Consider the following 20,056-nt stretch of genomic DNA (forward strand, 5'->3'; position numbering starts at 1 on the left):
GATTTTAGGAGTCAAGAAAATTAAATCATTTATCACCATTCTAAAATGATCTAGTTTGACTTTTTATTTTAAACGTTGTAGAAAGAGAAATAAAAGTGTAATAAAAATATTTTTACTCCTGCATTTTACATAAAATAAAATCCTTTATAATAAAAAATTGATTCTGACAGTTTTTTCATCCAGCTAAATTTTTTAAAAAAATGAACTCACAGAGTGGGTCAAGCTAGACCAGTCAAATAAAATCTTAAACTAATTTAATTATGAATGACAAATAATTACAAACTATTCAAAATAAAAATTAACTGAACACATATTTTTGATAAATACAATGATTCCTATGATTTTGAAGCTTCTTCATCTTCAAATGTTACGGATGGATCAGAAAAATTATGAAGCTGTTCGTCATATAAGTTTTCAGTTACTGGTTCTGTCATATCTTCAGGAAAAAATGTAGGAAAATGAGGGGGATCATCCTCAGTGTGACATTTCTTCTCAATATAACAGTCGTAAATTATACAATAATTGTTTATAATTCCAGGCACAGCAGGTCCATGAACATATAGCACGTTATATTTTGTATTAATACGCCATATCTGTAAATAAATATTTTAAACATTTCTGTAATTTCGAAATTTATCCAAATTCATTATAAAAGTCAGCCAGATTTAGATACTTGATATTTTTTACTTCAGTGAAAAATTTTTTTAAGGTTTTGAGGGCATTTAAAGTAGGTAAATGCAAAAAAGTATATAATTGTATTTTTTATACATAAATCAATCTTATTGTATTTTTTAACTGTTAGTAAACAAGCGTTCATGTCATTTTCTTTATTAAATACACAGGAACACATAAATATGAACTAGTCAAATTTCCCCTATTTCTATATAAAACTTAAATAACTTCTTAATTATTAGTTATGTCAACTAGGGTGAGATTTCATTTGATTCAGTGTAAAGAATTGCATCGGAAATATATTGCTTGCCTCGGTGCTGTACATGTGTTTTGCCACATCCCCCTAAAACAATTTACAGTTTTCCCATAATTTCTGTAATTAATTTCTCAGGTACAAGCTGCATAGTTTAAGGCTATATTATATAAAGGGTGAAGCAGTAACCATAGATCTGTGCATTGATTTTATTTCTACTATACTTAAGACTTATTTTGCATACTTGTGTAGTATTGCTTTAGGCTATTAATAACCTTGAAAGTTGAGCAAAAAAATTATTTTCAGATTCTTGCTACTTTAAGGTCATGCCAAATGTGAATATTTCAACAAAATCAAAAATGTCAAGTATCCAACCTTCCCCAATTTTTAAAAAAACTCTTTCCTCAAAGCGTAAATGGTCTATGCAACATCAAAATGTAACTATAAATTGGTATTGAAAAAATTTAAATATTTCAAAATTAAGAGTTTATTAATTGATAACTAGTTGTAATTAATTGTAAGAAAAGAACTGATAAAATTTTCTTGAGGTAGAAGCTTTTTTTCTTTTACAATAAACACTAAAAAAAGAGCTTCAAAGGAATAAAAATTTAGCAAATTTGGTTAAAATTAAATCTATCTAGTATTTTTAATATATTGCACACATGAAGATTCTAAATCACACATTTGAAACTTCACTTAATCAGCGCTCACAACTTACGTTGATTCCATCATTAATATATGTAGTGTGTTGATCATTCTTTTCAATAAATATTGCTATAAGTTTTTTTTTTTTTAACATCATAGTTATTATTGATATTTTCGTATTTTTCTAAAAAAAATTTTAAAAACTTTTTTTATAATAATATTAAGGCATGGGAAGTTCAAATGGTAGATCTTAAAATTCACTCTTTAACACACTCGGTTTATGCCGATATCAATCGTTTATTCATGCGGTGTTTAAATTGTTCACAATATTGTAGTCAATATTTTAAATGTTTGATAATTATTGCTAAAACATTTTCGGCAGCTATTGCTAGTAAAGCCTAGAATACCAGCTAATTCAGGCTTTAACTGCTAGCTGCTAGTGCTACCAATTTCCTCAAGGTTTTTAAAATTACATTTATCAGTTAATATTATTTCTACATGTACAATTTGAATCGTCTATTTAAATATTTACTTTTTGACAAGCTCAACTTAACAGTATTGTAAATCAACATAGTGTTTTGATTGTGTTTTCGGCAGTTATTGATTTTCACATGGTTTTTAAATATCCCAATATATTTCAGACAATATGAGAAATTCGAATCGCACATTTGAGTATTTACTTTCTAACGCAATGATTATATTGATTTTTTTAGCAATTATAGCTATTGATTTCCACATAGTTTTTAAAATCTGATATTTTAAATATAATATTATTTATTATAACAACCAAATCTCGAAATGAAATACGGATTTCAGTAATCTTGTCGTGTAATTTTATTTCGGTAATTACTGCTACGGATTTTTTCCATTAATGTGATGACGATTCATAAAATGCGAAAAGAAAATAATTAGTTTGTTTTTCTCTCAATAAAATGCAACAATATCGCTCATATTAAAATAAAATAAAAATTACACATTCAGTTAAAAATTATCTACAGTTTTTTTCTTTTTTTAAACGCAGAACTTCTGTTACTTTAAATAAGTAACATTTATATTTGTTGTATTTTGCAGAAAGACATTAGTGCTAGAGAGTTTTGTCGCAAAAAGCCCTAAAAAATTCTGCCACAGGGGGGAGGTTTTAATGGTCTCTCCTAACGATTTTCTTCAACACAAAGTCTACGGAAAAAAATTCTATGCTTCCCAAAAATGATAGCAAATAAAGGTGAACTTTCTTGGAGGTTTCACTGTATATTATTCAGTATGTGAATGTAAGTCATTTTTATTTAGAGTATAAAAATATTTCATACAACGAACTTCCAATTTTTTATTTGAAATATTTTTACTAGTTAAAATTTAACAATAATGTAAACATTTTTTTATAATTATGATCTGATAATAAAAAACTACGGATTGTCTCTCCTGTGATTGTAGGAAGGAGTTGTCTTGTTTAATCCTCATTTTCTAGGAAAAAGCACACAATTTTGAAACAAATTGTGGTCAGTTTTGTAGTAAGTTAAGTTACAAGTGTAAATAAAATCAGTTATCAAACTTTAATTACATTGCAGACACTATGTATTAACTGAGGTAGCAATTAACAAGCTGGGTAGATGAACAGTAATTGACATTTTCGAAAAATTTAAATTTCTTGGAGAAAGTTCTTATTTAACTGTTCAACATTTGTTTATTTTGAAAAGCTTTTTAATACCAAAATGGATGAGAGGTGTAAGTGACAGTTTCTGAATGTTTTGGGAGTGGAAGAAGGATACAAGAACATTTGGCAACAAATAGTCAATGAAGAATTTTAGAGAACCTCTCACATGGCATTATTTATGTGAAGAAGGAGAGTGCCAATGCACTAGTTTGAATGAGTGTTACAAGATTTGAAATTTGTAAAGTGACAATCTAAATTATGGAGTACTCTGTGAGCAATAAGTGTGAATCAAAGAGAAGTGAAATTTTTTTCCCTCTTTGTATAAATTTGCTAATTTATACGTTAAAAAAACTAATATATTTAATATTTTACAACAGTGTTATATTATTTATTTTATTTAAAACCAATAAAAAATATATTTATTCAGTCTTAGTTCAACCTTTATTTCTAACTTTGTTTTTCAAACCAACGTTATTTAAAAAAAAAAAACAATTTTAAAATTAATTACGGAATTTTCACTTAAGTGATAAATACCAGCAAAGCGCTACTACTAAACAGCCATTAAATCCTTGAACCATTTTAAAACAGTTTTCAGATAAACCAAGCCAAAAAAATATGGCTATACTGTTCCAAATTAAGGTTAATAAAATTATAGTTTTAAACTATAAGCTCAAATAAATATTTTTTGAAAAAAATTAACTATATAAAAGAGAAATAACAAAATTGAGAAATTTTGAAATGTCATGTATACTTTTCATTTACTGAGTTTGTTAAAATAATTCAAACAAATTAAATAAATATTTCTCACCTTCAATCCTCTTTGTAATCTAGCATATCCACCCATGAGTCCAGGTAATTTTTTACCTTTCCAGACACCACGCTTTCTCTACAAATAAATATATGTACGAAATTTAATTTTTGAATCTGATTTAAAAATATTTAGAGATGAAAAGTATCTTACGCCACCACCAATACAGCCAGGCCTGCGATGACTCTTTGTGCAGCCATGAGTTGCTGGACCTCCTTTAAAACCCCATCTCTTCATCACACCTTGAAAACCATGATATCGCCTGTAAGATTATATTTCTAACCTTAATATAAATAAAAGACAAAATACTTTGTTTAAAATAAATTAAAAAAATTTATAATTTCTTTAGAGTTTTTAAGCATATCCTCTTATTTGTCAATAGGGTGGCTTAGTTTTATAAAATGACAATTATTCTTATTATTAAAATAACAAATTAATTGTATGTTTCTGCAAACCCAGCATTAAGTCATAAAATATGTTTGTTTTTTTTACAATTAAATGTAAAATTTTCAATATAAAACTACTTCATAAAATGGAGTAAATATAACTACTTGATTAAACAAATAGAAAACTTACCATATAAATGCTATTTATGCTAATGTTTATTGCATCGTCATCATGATGCAAAATAGCAAATGAAAGTGGTAAGAATTTGTTAAATTAAACGTTAAATGTGCTCTTATATTTTTACCTGACTTAATTTCATGCCCACTGCCATATATGGCCCATTCTTGATAATATTCCATTAAGTTAACATCACTTTGGAAAAATAACATTGATATATGAACAATTAGAATAATAATAATAAAAAAACACTACAACCAAGATAATATGGATTTAATAGCCTAATTTAAAATATATTTAAAACAAAGTTTTTGATTAATATTTTATTGGAAGTTTAATGGTGAACAAAAAATTTTAAGAGTTCAAGAAATTACTGAATTCAGTATAAACACTGAAAAATCACAGGTTTCGATATACAAACTATCCTAATCTTTCTGCTACACAAGCTCTTTAATATATTATAAAAGATCTTCATTATACAGTAGGGAACCGATTATCCAGAATGGTCGGGACCATCGCTATTCCGGATAACTGATTTTTCCGGTTTTTTGAATCGCTACAAAAGCCGTTTTTTATTGTTAAACCCAACTAAAAAAAAATTGGAAATAATTTTAAAAATAAGAAAAAACAATGAAGTAATGCACTAATGATTATTTCCAAAATGATGGTAAGGTAAACATCTTTAAAAAAAAGAAAGCAAAATCGTAAAATCTTAAGAGGAAAAAAACTTTTTTTTAAAAAAAAATGGTCAGGGTGCGAAGCCAAATCTTTGAATCAAAAATAAGCATTTTTTAAAAACTTTTCAAGCACTTTACAAAAATTTTCAAGCACTCAAATTTTTTTTATTAAATCAATGATGTTATTGAAAAACAAAAACTTTTTATAAACAGTTTTAGCGTTAAAAAAAACCCAAAAAGAAACGGGCGTAAATCGAAACAATCAGTACTTTCCCACATCACCGAGTGAATTCAACTTGACCCTGAACTCAGAACAAAAGTACCCTTACCCCCTACGTCAAAAAAAGTGTTAGAAGTAAAATAAAATAAACAAGAACAAAATTAAAATAAATTAAAAAGAAAAACATTTCATAAGGATCTGATATTCTCTATCCGAATTGGAGCACTCGGGTTTCGGTTTCAAGTGTGCGCGCATGCGCAAGTCATAACGTGGGTACGACATGAAGTCCGCGTGAATGATTACGTAGCAAACTCCCCATTTTTCGTGAAATGCATGGGATCCACCAGATATCACTGAAGAGGGAAAAAAATTATTCAAAAAAAAAAGCACTTTTTAAAAACTCCAGCTGAAAAAAGCACCTTTAAAAGCTTTTAAAAACGAAATCCCCCAAAAGCACCTTTAAGTACTTTTTACAAACGCTACGCACCCTGATGGTGAGAAAATTTATCAAATTTCGTTCCGGTTTTCTGATTTCCGGATAACGGGTTCTGTACTGTATAACAATTATTGGGCTGGGAGAAACTAGAAATGCAAAAAGTAAATAAGTCTTTAGCGTGGAGATAAAGATAAACAATTGACAATGTTAGGGTCCTTTATTTTTTTAATTGATTTCATATACCTAATTGTTATATTACCATAGTTAAACATTTATAATTATAAGATACCTTTTTATGAAAATTTAAACAAAAGCAACAACAGTTGTCCAAAATATGATATCAAAAATATTTCGGGGGATCTAAATACTAAAGTAGGTAGAGAAAGGGAATTTAGATTTTTAACTGGAGGATTCGGTTTACCTGATACAACTAATGATAATGGACGAAAATTAATTGTTTTTGCCACTTCACATAATATGATTATAAGAAGCACGTCCTTTCCATATAAAAATATTCACAAAGCTACCAACCATGTGGCACTCATGCTAACCTAATTGATGCAAGACATTACTCAGATTTGAAGGATGTGAGGGCTTATCATACGGTTAATGTGGATTCAGATCACTTCTTGATAATAACTAAAGTCAGATTAAAATTATCAAACGCAAAGAAGTTCAAGGGAAAAACGTTGAGAGAACATGACTGTGATAAACTTAAAAGACTTGCGAAAAACTAAAGGAATAGTTGAATTTAATGAATTGTGACGATAGCACGGAAAATAAATTGATATGTATAAAAGACAGTATTTGTCGCTGCCAATACCGTGATTGGTAAAGTAACTAAGAAAAAGGTTAAGGATTGGTATGATGTTAATTGTGTCATTGCTAATGATAAAAGGAATGTTGCGTGTAAACATATGATACAAGCACACACAAGAAATAGTGTATTGATGCAGAAAAGATCTGAATAAACTCTTTAGGGCAAAAGAAAAGTCTTTGATAAAGAATTGTTTAAGGATGCTGAACATCTGAAATCCATTAATAAATGCAGAGCATTCTATCGGAAAATTAACTGCAGTCGACTGAACTTTAAACAGACCTCTAGTCTATGCAAAAACAAAATTGGTGAAATTATTACTGATAAACAGGACACTTTAAAACGACGGTGCGAACATTTTAATGAACTTCTTAATGAATATTGTGAGGATGTTGAAATAATTGCACCCAAATCCAGCAATGACATAGAAGTTGAGGCTCCAACTATTGAGGAGATCAGGGCTGCATTTACAAACTTAAAGATTAAGAAGGCTTCGGGACATGATCTTATTTCAGCAGAACTACTAAAAAATTGTGAACCTGTTTTATTGAGGAATTTATCTGAACTTATTACTGACACCTGAAACTCTGAGATTATGCCAATGGATTGGAATATTACCATTTTGTCTCCTACTCACAAGAAAGGAGATCCTATGACCTGTACCAACTATCGTGGCATTAGTTTGTTTTGCCTAACTTATAAAATTCGATCTAGAATTTTATTTCTCAGGCTGTTACTATTCGTTGACTCACAAATAGGAAAATATCAATGTAGATTCCATGCTGGGAAATCAAATAAAGATAGAATATTTTGTCTCCGTAAGATTTTAGAGAAGTCAATGGAATTTAACATTGAAACACAATCTTTTTATTGATTTCAAAGCTGCTTTTGATAGTATCAATAGAAATTATTGCTTTCATATACCTTATATTATTATATTACCATAGTTAAATATTTATTATTTTTACATGCTTAATTTTTAACAATTATTATATTGCTATAACTTTTGTGCAATGATAAAGATCTTAAAATTTTTTACTGTAAACAATGTAGCATTAAATAGAGGTTAAAATAGTGCTGAATAAAAAAATTTCTTAAATAATACAGAAATAATAGGTAATGTATTGGAGTTTTAGAAATTCTTTCAGAAGTGAAAAGCATTTTTTACTAATATTTTTCTAATTTCAAAAAATAAGTTCAAAGCCACAATTTTGAAGTGGAATATAACAGGGAAAAAAAAAATTATTTTTGCAATATTAAAAACAAAAATGAAAGATGCACTATTTCCCAAAAACATGAGGAAATTTTAGGTGATGGTAGAATTTGATTCCAGTGAAACAACTGTCCCTCAAGTTTTCATTTTATGAATAATAGAAATAAAATTTTCTATTTGTTAGTTCACTAGAAATAACTTTAGTTCACTAGAACTAGAAATAGCTAAGCTTGAAAATCATATATTTTTTTTTATTTCAGTGTGTCACCTTTTGTTGTTGTTGCAAAGAGTGATCAATAATAAATTTTATGTGTAGCAACCAGGAAAACTGTATTGTCATTAAACAGAAGCTCTTATTCAAATTTGAGCACTCTAGCCAGTTGGAAAGTGGTAATATCTGCCTCCCACAAACAAACATGCAAGCTATTTGCGAAAAAAATTGATAAAAGCTTCACATTTCTAAATTTTTTCAAATAAATCACTATTGCATTATTAACGAGAAACATCACAATTTTAGATGTAATGCTACAAAAGGTGTGATTCTAAAAGTCAGAAAATTGAAAGAAGGAAACACTTAACTGCAGTCAGGGAATCTCTTATAAAAATTTGGTCCAGTTAGCATCAAAGTTAATATAATTGTTTTGAGCATTCAATTATTTCTATTTAGCTTATCGTAAAAATGTAACATATCATATTTAAAGTAGTAATACCACTCTGTGAAATTATGGAAGTGATAAAAACAATACAAGTCTTAAAATTTTACGCTTATTTAATATTACGTTAGTGATATACACATTTTAAATCTATAAGAAAAATAGTATATGACAATTCATACATTTCCAAATAGTATATAAGGACAAAATAGCACAAGGCATATGATTATTTTTTCATTTCAATTTAATTGACATTTATTGAATTTAAAAATTTTTAAATTTAACTTACGTAATGCCTCGGACATTAACATAATCACCAACCTCAAAGTGATTGGCGAACAAAGGAGTACCTGCAAGACGATGAAAGTTAAATAATAATAAAAGAAAAATACTATATTAATACATGCATATGGAAATGAGATTAAATAAGAAATTATACTAAAATGCTAAACATCTAAAGTGAAAACAGATAAAACCTGTATGAAAATATTTCTGTAAGTAACATAAAAGAAAAGACTTTATGTGTTAGATTCATTTTATCCTTTGTGTAGGTTTGTAAAAATCCTTTTGGGAGAAGTTCAAAAAATTTTCATCATTGCAAGAACTCAGCTTAAATTGTTTTTATTCCAAATTCCATTAAAGAAATAAACATGTTTAGTGTATTACAGTCTGCACAATTATCAAAATATCCGAATCATTTATCATGATTTTTAAAAATATAATAAAATGCTAAATTTTGCAATTTAAACCTTTCTTGCTCTATTGCAGAAGAAAATAAATACCATCCACAGAGTTTGCACATTGAAATTCCATGAAAGTTTTGAAAACCAGAGTAGAAGCGTTTCTTGAAGACATATTCATCATTATTATGAGATATTCTATAATTATCTTATATCAGAGGTATCAACTTTTCTAACTAACAATTCGAAAACAGAAGTACAATAACACAGAAATATATACAGAAAGCATTTAGAAAATTCGAATTAGCTCAAGTTTAATGTTGACATACTATTTAACTCCATATAGGTATATAATATTAAAGGAATTATGCATGGATTTATTATTAAATAAAAGAAAAGTGACTCTTTTGATCACTTGGAATCAATGCTCCAGTTTCTGATTAAATTAGAACTAGCCCAAGCTTTCTATCATCCTGCATTTGAAACACAAACAACTTTTGCTCACAGCATTTTAGATTTAAGCCCGTGTTCTTTTTTGCTTTTCTATAAAGTGCAAAGATAAAGTTTCAAAATAGCTTATTGGAAGAGGGATTTCTTTGCCTTATTTTATTTCTTATTTTGATAAAATCAATTTTGTATTTTAATAATTATTTTTAGAATTGCTTAGGAGGTAGAAAAAAAATTATCATAGATAAGTTGCACACAACAAAATTTCACAACTCTTGGTAGTTAAGGGAGGGAAAACTCATTTTGAACAAATTATTACAGAAATTTTCAAAAACTGTAAATTTAATTACTCAACCTAAAGATTGCAATCTTCATTATGAAATCCTAAGAATTAAAAATAAATTGTACAATTGGCACCCCTGTAAAGCACATAAAAAACAAATTCATATATCCTGAGATTTAAAAGAAAATTAAAATAAAATACCAGTTGAAATTAATTTCTTCCAAGGAAAAACGATAAGAAATAAAATAGAATGAAATAAAACAAAACTGAAAAAAAAAATTTCCCAATAAGATTTAAAATAAACTGAAAAGCCATATTATATTTACCAGGTTCAAGCTTAGCGTCTGGAGTTATACGGAATCTGGTCAATTTTCTTTTTGGCATGACACCAGCTTCTGCAAACAAGCCATTATAAGCAGCAGTGAACTGGAAGCAAGAATAAAAAAATATTTTGTAATTGTTCCGTCTCTAATATTCCTCAATTCAAATTAACGTCAATAGATGGCGCCGAAACTCGTATACTATAACCATTGTGTGTAATCTATACCTTTACCTTTTCTCAATAAAATTTCATAAAGACAACATGTTCTGTTTTATGCTGCTGTACTTTGAGTCCTTCCAGTAATATTACAACATCAAGAATTTAACACAATTAATACCTACAGTTATTTTATTGCAATAAATAACATCCCCAGTTGATTTAATACAATAAATAAGAAATGACAAATTAATCATAACAATAATTCAAGCTTCTGTTATCTAAGCATTTTGGAGCAGTCAGACTTATAATCAGAATTTGATTCTATAATTAATATTTTGAATGTACAGGAAAGGAAGAAAAAAGTTTTTAATTGAATCAATTTTTTAAAAACGTGATTTAGAAAAGAAAAATCATTTTCACAATTTTCAATTGTTTTTACAAAATACCATCATTATTTTTGCTAAAGCAGATGACATAATTTTTTATTATTGCTAATGAGAATAATAATGTTTATAGCCAGTGATTCTTCTCCACAAACTTTTTTTCAGTTTTGCTTATTTAAATTATCTTAAACTTACAATCCTAAAAGTAAAAATAAATTTTTGTTACCAAAAATTATGAAAAAAAAATTTGCTTTAAGTATAAAAAAATTAAGCAATATGTGTTTTAATGCACACCAGAGAAATGATTTCTTTTTATTCAAATTTAACAAACTGTCCCATCTAACTAACATCTATACTGGGTGATTTAGTACAGTAGTTACAAACTTGAGTAGAGCAAAACATAATAATTGCTCACATCAGGAGCTAGGGATGCTTTCTTATTATGAACTGGCTGTTTGTGCATAGTTTAAATAGTACTCTTATTTATCTAAATTATCTTTATTTCATATTTTCTAGTAATTATTGTCAAAAATTATATTTAAATAGGTCCAGAAATAGTGACTTTAAGTAACTTGTGATTGTCAGGCTGGTGGTCAAATCATTTAATTACTTGCTTCCCAACCCTTTTTATTGCCATGGACCGGTCAATGTTTGATAATTTTACCACGGTCCATTGAAGGAAGGGGGGGGCAGACAATAATTAATTATATTTTAGATGGTTTTAATTTAGTTGCATTTAAGCATGCCTTCGAAACAAAATACAGTCACATGTGCGATATGGGTGCAGCTTTAGATGACAGATTTTAGTTTTAAGTTTTATTTCAGCTCCCAGCTAACCTCTCGTTCATAGAAAGCAACACAAACCTAAGAGAAATACAAAGTAAATAAAATGGAAATAATTTAATGTCCCTTGGACGGCCCAGTACCATTTGATTCATGGACCAATTCTGGTCCGCGGTCTGGGGACCATTGTGTTTTTGGGTCATAATTTTTTGGGCAAAGTCTAAGCAATTTCAGAGCAAAATTTTTAACAACTTCTAGAAAATATGAAATTAGGATGCTTATTATGCTTTGCAGTTTGTAACTGCTATGATGTGCTTTTCTCCAAGTTAGTAACAGCTATATTGGATCACCCTGTATCTTAACTTTGAAGTGAGTGTTTCCATTAATCTGATGTTTACAGCTACAGTAAAGAGCCACTTTTTATTCCATTTACCTTGAATAGATATACTTAAGTATCATAAATTTCTCACCAATTGTGGATCGGCACTTTCTGCACCAACAACTAAACTTCCATAAACCTTAGATGGGTCTTTGCAATCATCATAATATTTTGACTGAGAAAATATTTCAGGAGGATTATACCTGATGACATGATTATCTAAAACCTACAATTAAAAAATTATTCAGAATACCATACAAAACTTTCATTTTTCTACTAAATAAGTATTCATATTTATAACTAAAATTGTTAAAATTTCAATAATTCGTAGTAAATAATTCCAAAAATCTATATTACATAAACGCCACAAAACCATCAAAATTTTTTCCTCATGTTGGCTACTTTTCATGTAAACAAACAAGTTGAACTATATTCTTGTTATAATTACCCATGTTAAATATTTTAACAGGTAACAAAATATCTGAAGAGCTATATTTTAATTCAAGAGCCTAGCAAGCTCTGAATGAGGCCAGCTAGTGTGCATCTAATTTATTAGAAACATAGAACTCATTATGAATTCTGCAGGCAGAAAATTATGGTAAGTTATCATTTAAAAATATTAATTTAAATTAGTAACAAGATAAGAATAAAAATGATCATTTGTTGTAATTTGTGCGATACGTAAATAAATTTAAGGTAAAAATGTTGTTGCATGATTTGTACTTTAAGACATGGTCCAGTAATTTGACAAATTTCATGTTATAAGACATTATATATAAATTCCTAAAAAAAAAGAAGATACCTGTAACAAAGTTGTCATAATTCTTTGGCCAGATTTAGTCCACAATGGATAAATACCAATTTTCCGTGCTATGACACCGGTTCTTATAGATCTGAATAAAAAACAATAAATAAATAATTATATTAAGAAAAACAATAATAACTTGTTGAACTGATAGAATAAATTTTTACAGGTAAATGCTGGATAATTTCGTAATTTCAAATACAATGAGAAAACCAGATATTCAATCAATTATTTATTTAACTCACTGACGGTTCTGCACGTAAAAAGTCGCATTTTAACCTGCAGTCTTCTCTGCATAGCAAAACCGGTTTTCCCATGTTAACTGATAGGGGAACTGTGTGTAGGGGAGAAACATTCTCCCAATTTTGCCCATTTCCTTAACCGCCAGTGGGTTAAAGTAGGCAAGAAAATAAATTAAACACTAAAAATGGACAATAAAATTCATTATAATATATAATTATTTAAACTGTGAGATGCAATATCAAGCAAAGAAATAAATTGAAATATTTTCAGCAAATGATATAAAGCGTAACCTAAACCTCCTTCTCCCATTCAATCATGAATTTCTTAAAGCGTCTAAAATTTCAATACAAAAATCGAAACACTAATGTGTATGACTTGGGAATCAAAACTCAAAGTTCTAAATGTTAGATTTATAAATCTTAGAAATACAAGGAATGCTTTTACCAATACCCATACAATTGATTAGGCAGAAACATAATGGATATATATATATAAAAAAAGACTTTAATTTACATTGATTTAATAATGATTAAGAAGAGGAAGCAGCATTTAATAAGATATTTAAGGTGAAGAAATATAATTTGCATAAGGAATTCAGTAACAGCTCTAGAAATCTACCAAGAAAAATGTTAAGAGTCCTCATTAAGATTTGCAGAGATAAAAGAAAAAAATTATTTCTATGAATTATCATCAATAGTTTCAGCACAGAAGGGTGGTGTATAGGTGAAGAAAGAATAAATTAGATATAGAATTCTTTCATGACATAGAAAACTAATTTTAAAAAAAAAAAATTTAAATTTTGACTTTTTAAAAGTATCTCTGCATTTAACTTTGAAGCATCGATATTTATATTATAGAAAATCTCTGTTTGTATTAGAATTTAAAATGCTGCATACCTCCCCCCCCCAAAAAAAAATGTGGCATAATTACTTATATTTACTTCAAAATATCCTTCCTATAAGATTAACAAAATAAAGTTCTAAAAGATGCAACACATAATTTTTTTGTAGTACTATATACCCGAGCTCAGCGTTGGTAAAAATCTAGATTATGTTAAAAAAAAATCACATTTGTAATTAGTAGTTTACCCAAATGATCAGCACTCTCACTCTCTCTATATTCATTAAATAGAGGTAAAGATTTTCGACTGATACCAACTCTTAACTTTTTTGTGTGCTTTGTAATTGTTATGTGGGTAAATTTTAAGAAATTATTAAAATTCTTTACCCTAAACTGCTTCTTTTGACCCTTTATTTAATCAATCATCAAAGATTGTTTTTTATTTAAATCATTTTTTGAATTTTTTTTTACATACATCAAACCAAAGCTATAATATTGCTTAATGGCGTTTTAAAAAACTATTATAACTAATGTACTTAATCAGGGGTCTGCCCAGGCCGAATTTACAACCGTTCAGCTGTACCTTCACAAATTCAATTTCAGGAAAAACGGTACTTTCACAAAATACTTTTTCTTAAAATTTTATTTTTTTTGTATTTTTCACAAATTATGTCTAAATTTTCACAAAATAGGTACCCCTCAAAAAAACCTAGACAGACTCCTGTTAATATATCTGACTAAAAATGTTAAAATAATTATTACAAGCTAACACAGTTGTTTTTATTCAATATATTTATGAATTTGCAAATACAAAGATACAATTTGTCAGTAAGATATCAAATGAATTATAAATTAACATAGAACAGGATGCATAAAAAAATTAATTATTCTATATTACTCTGGGCAGAAATTTATTTCTTCTTCATTACTTATAAAGAAACTACACATTAAGTTTTAAAAGCATTTGCATTTAAATGAACATGAAACTAAATTGGTACAATTGGCATATGTTTATTAATAGCCAATTATTTTATATATAGCTAATGGATAATATTAATTTAAAATTTTTACAAATTTCAATCCATATTGAGTCTTACTTTTTTATTATGATTTACACTTATCATTATTTAATGATTATTTTGAGCATTAAACAATGATAAACATATATTACCCTCTCATTATTTCGCTAAATAAAAATTTTAATATCAATGAATCAGACTTTAAAAAAATACAACTTCACGAATACTTACAAATTATTATAAAAAAGATTTACAATTTTCAACTCAAATTATAATTTTTTTTATAAAAACAAATCAATTGATTTGAATTAATGAATTTTTTTTTAAAAAAAATCGAGTGATTTAAATCAAAATATTTAAATTAAATTATTTAAATATTGTCATATACTATATAAATATCATGTCATGTCACCACATAAATATGTAATTAGAAATACAGGGAAAAGGCATCACCTTAAATTTCGATAAAGATCAGCAAGATATAGGATAAATGAAACACAAAGAGAAAGAGGGGGGAAACTCATTAACATTATTTATTATTCTTATAGTAATGCTTCTTTCAATTAAAAATGTTTAATCCCATTCACTGTGATTAAAAATAAATAAAATAGTGTAATTATAGTGCGAAAACAAACACAAGAAAGAGTAACATTGTTTCCATAACTGTCATTTCAGATTTGCTTCAATTTTTTAATGAAATTCAACAATGTACGACCAGACGATTTGTTTTACATGTAAAGTTTAAATATATTAAAAAAAACAAAAAACTTTTTTAGTATAAAGGTTGATATAATAAGCGGACCAGAATATTAGGCTGTAGCATGCTGAGTGCAATATTTAAAAGATTAATTAATATCACTCTTGAAATATAAAAATTCTGTTTCAATAAGATTTTTTAAGTATCAAGCATACTCAGGAGTCCATTTTGGTCTTTCAATTGTCTCCTTCTCTTTCAAAGGACTTTCTCCTGGTTTTAAAAATTTTTCTAGCATTACTTCTTGTAAAAATTCTTTATTTTGAAGAGTGAGTTTATCATCTGTGAAGGCTCTTTTTCTAGGCACCCAATAATTGTCAAATCTATCTTTGTTTTTCCAGTCTTTATGAAGGCCATGTTTTTTTCGGACAGATATTGCTCCACTGACTGATCTGAAATCAAAATAAATATACAGAAACATGAATAGATTTCAATATATATATATAAAAAATAACATAGAGCTGAAGCATTTATATCAAATTTAATGTAAACCATCTTTAGGATTTAATTCATAATATAATTTATCATTCTAATTATAGGGCTTTGCTACAAAGATGTATACAATTAAACATCACTTCATTACAGCAGATTAGTAAAGTATTATAAAGAGCATAATTTAAAAAAAAAATTTTTTTTACCTTTAAATTTCTCCCTTTATATAAAGAATATATAATCACAATTTACTTTTCTTTAAGAAAAAAATCCTAACACTTGCTATTATGTTTAGAAATTTATATTACTGGTCTAATATATAAAATTAAAATACATTTTAAATTTTGTTTTTCTCTTTTATAAGTAGTGAAAATTAAATAAATGTTCTGATAAATATGCAAAAATACAAATTGAACAACATTTTTGTTCAAAAATATGTTTGTAATAATTTAATAAAAAAAAAGGAAAGAAAATGACATATTCAATAAAAAAAAAACTAAATAAGCACTTGGAAAGGTAAAAAAAATTATCAGAAATAACAAAATTTTGTTTTTTAATTAATTTAATTTCAGTTTACAGGTTTTATCACTAGACTTTAATTCATAAGAAAATTAAAAATTAAAGGAAAGTAAAAAGTTTCAATAATTTTGAATTTGATGGTGAAAAATAAACTTATCTTACTAAAACAGGGCTTATTTACATTTTATTACTTAAATTTAAGAAATCCAGGAGTGAAATCCGTTAACTCATTTTCGAAAAAATTGATTTTCAGAACATTCAACCTAAAATCATAATATTGCTCAATATCACCGCTAACTGAATATTATAACAGTACTCATTCACATAAATATGACAGAAAAAAGGGCAAGAACAATTAAATAATTCTTTAGTTATCAAGTGATATTAATCATCTGCACCAACCACTAAATATAAATATCCCCTCATCCATATTTATTATTACTTATAATAAATATGGAAATATTAAGAGTGTTTATATTATTCTAAAAATTATTTTATTTTATGACTGTTTCTTAAAAATGGGAGAAAAAATATTAGGGAAGATTCCTAGTAGGTATTTATGCTAAAAAAACTCCAAGATTTAGAAGGAGGAGATTTCCGTGATCCGTCACAGATTAATCGTCAACTTCTCGTCAGTGGACCAGGAGAAACTAAAAATAAAAAAACACACCACAGCAGTGTTGCCAGAACTGATGATTGAAAAGTAGTGAATGGGAGCTCCAAAAGTAGCGGAATCGATCATTTTGTAGCCCAAAAGACTATGTGGATATATATGTGTGTGTATATATTTATACATAGCAGTGGGCTGCACCCCCTGCTCGCTGATGCTCGCCAACCCCCGAAAATTGCAACGCAATTTTATATGGTTTGCTTCACAAACAAAGCTCGCTACTAACTTAGGTATATTGCAAATGCACAAAATTCTAAGAATTCAAAACAATAATTCAAATCCATGTAACAACTTTTTTTAAAAGAAAAAATTAAATCTTTTTAGTAAATACTAAGTCATTAAAATAAATTTGAATTCAGATAAATGACATGTAATTCGTTAAACCTATTAGAAATGTGCTATAGTATAAAATCTTAAAGCGTAACAGCACGACTGAGACTCATTTTTCAATGAATAACTAATAGCAATAATAAAACAAATAAATTCGTGATATAAATCAAAAATCGTCAAATAAATTCGTAATATATAAATTCGTGAAAAAAAGCGCTTTCGACAAAATACTAAAATAGAGATCTATCGACAAAGACTACTCACTTCTGCTTAGCTCAATAGTATGAGATTGCCGCAGCTGATGCTTTCTCAGGTTATTCCAGTTTTCGTTTTTAAAAGCGCTATATGTTGAGCCACCTCAGCTAGATTTGGCATGTGAAATTTTTAGCGGCAATCATTGGTTGATTTTTCTAGCGTTGCCATTCGGGGAGTTGCAATGAGGCTTTTTTTTGTCGCCTGGAAATATATATATAGATATGTGTATATATACACATACAGTGGTGGCCAAAAATGCGGACATTTTTTGAAAGTTTCATGTTTATCAACTTTGTGTGCTTGAAGAGTATTGAAAATATTTACCCCGACCTGCCCCAATTGAGGGCATACGGGTAAATGTTTATTAAAAACCAAGTAAAAAAAACATTAAAGAACATAAAATACAAAAAATGCATAAAATACATAAGATACAAAAGTCAAATGGCAACAGCCTGTAAACTTTGCGGGCGAACAATACTCTTGAACAAAATTAGCTATCTACAATTAGTCAGAATATTAAATCTTTAAGAAAACTTGACAAATATATCTGGCATGTATGTCATGAAAAGTCCAGGTCAACAGACCCTAAAATATGGATTAAAAGCACAATTAAATTTAAAACACCAGCAATATTAGAAGCAAATTAAAATATAAATTGCCATTCCAGGTCAACAGACCCTTATATTGAGGCAATCAAATGGCATAAAATTTAAAAACTAATCATAGGGCAAATTGCCTATTAAGGAAACAATTAAACGAGTTACAAATAGTAAAATCATCAAAATAGTGTTGAAATAGTAAAAGTGGATTAAAATGGTGTGAATGACGAGGACAGTTCAAATCCTACCTAAGACCACCATGAGATTTAAAAATTTTTTTTTAAAGTCACTAAAAGTCCAGTTTTAAGGATAGTCATCCCGGCTAAAAATCAAAATCGCCGAACCAGAGTCTCCAGAGTGCTTGAAGAGTATATTAATTTTCACTTAAACACTGTTCCCCCATGGCAGAATTTTTTGGGGTTTCTGCAACATACCTCTCTAATACTAATATCTATCTGCAAGATACTTTTAAAAGTAACAAATATACATACTATTAAAGTAACAAAAGCATCATCTTCAAAAAAAAAAAACTTTTCAGATGAAATAAAATAATTTTTTAAATAAATATGTAATATTTTTTTTTGTTCTAATGTTATGGGCTATATTTTCGCATTTTGTAGGGAGAAAACACACTAATATTTCCTATTTCGCATTTTGTAAATCATCTCATTAAAAAAAAATTAAATCGTGAAATCCGTAGGAGTAAATAGGACTCTTCAAAAAAGGGTTACTAAATGCGCGCTTTCACTTCGAGATTCAGTTGTTGCAATAAAGAATATCATGTTAAAAATATCTGATTTTAAAACTATGTGGAAATCAATAGTAATAACTGCATTAAAAAAATTTGAATGAACTTTTCTGCATCAAAGAAAACCAAATTTTTTACTTCATTAATCTTTATTTTTCATCGTTCACAAATGAGAAAAGAAAAAGCATTTTTTTCCACTCAGATAGGCGAGAAAGGCATATTTTGAATATAATTCTGAAGAAAAGATAAAATCTTTTGAAAATTTCTGCAGGGAAAAAAAAAACTCTTTACTTCCCAAAAGAAAATTCTTTCTGCAAGAAATTGGTAACGTTCTGCGACAATGTCGCCACAATTCTGAGAGGGGACACTGTTCTTAGGACTAATCAAATGTCTGTAAGTATAGTTTAGGTTATTTGGTTGGTAAAAGAGTTATTGTTGTGGAAATATTTTGCGGAATGATGCATACTAGTACAATTAAATAGAGTATTTATGTTTTTGAATATTTAAAGTTCTTTTTTTTAATGAAACTAATTTTAAACAATGTCATCAACAAAAAGAATTAATTGGACATCTACAAAAAGAAGCCGAATTGTCATATTATGAGAAAATGGCCTCCCTTATGCTGAAATTACAAGACAAGTTGGTGGTTCAGTGACTTGTTCTAGATTACGAAAGTTCTGTTTACGTTATGAAAAAACGAAATCAGTGGAAAATAAAGCCAAATCAGGCCGAAAAAAATGCACAAGTGCTACTGCCGATAGAAAAATTAAACGGCTATGCCTTCAAGATAGAAAAAT

The 20,056-nt window shown here is 27.8% G+C and overlaps 1 protein-coding gene across 2 annotated transcripts in view; it reads right to left on the minus strand.

Annotated features, from left to right (window-relative positions):
• Nucleotides 1–237: 237 nt before the first annotated feature.
• The window catches only part of LOC107442991 (mitochondrial ribosomal protein L3), a 22,614-nt gene continuing 2,795 nt past the window's right edge, over nucleotides 238–20,056 (minus strand). Inside the window, exons 2-9 of one of the 2 annotated variants that reach the window (XM_016056713.3) lie at nucleotides 15,865–16,098; nucleotides 12,848–12,938; nucleotides 12,137–12,271; nucleotides 10,346–10,445; nucleotides 8,899–8,959; nucleotides 4,183–4,291; nucleotides 4,030–4,107; nucleotides 238–593 (exon numbers count right to left, since the gene is read on the minus strand). In XM_016056713.3, coding sequence (XP_015912199.2) covers nucleotides 336–593; nucleotides 4,030–4,107; nucleotides 4,183–4,291; nucleotides 8,899–8,959; nucleotides 10,346–10,445; nucleotides 12,137–12,271; nucleotides 12,848–12,938; nucleotides 15,865–16,098 — 1,066 coding nt within the window. In that variant the 3' untranslated portion in view covers nucleotides 238–335. The remainder of the gene's footprint in view (nucleotides 594–4,029; nucleotides 4,108–4,182; nucleotides 4,292–8,898; nucleotides 8,960–10,345; nucleotides 10,446–12,136; nucleotides 12,272–12,847; nucleotides 12,939–15,864; nucleotides 16,099–20,056) is intronic. The other variant, XM_071180291.1, reaches the window with a different exon arrangement.

This window comes from Parasteatoda tepidariorum, chromosome 4 (genome assembly GCF_043381705.1).
Source record: "Parasteatoda tepidariorum isolate YZ-2023 chromosome 4, CAS_Ptep_4.0, whole genome shotgun sequence".
NCBI lineage: Eukaryota > Metazoa > Arthropoda > Arachnida > Araneae > Theridiidae > Parasteatoda > Parasteatoda tepidariorum.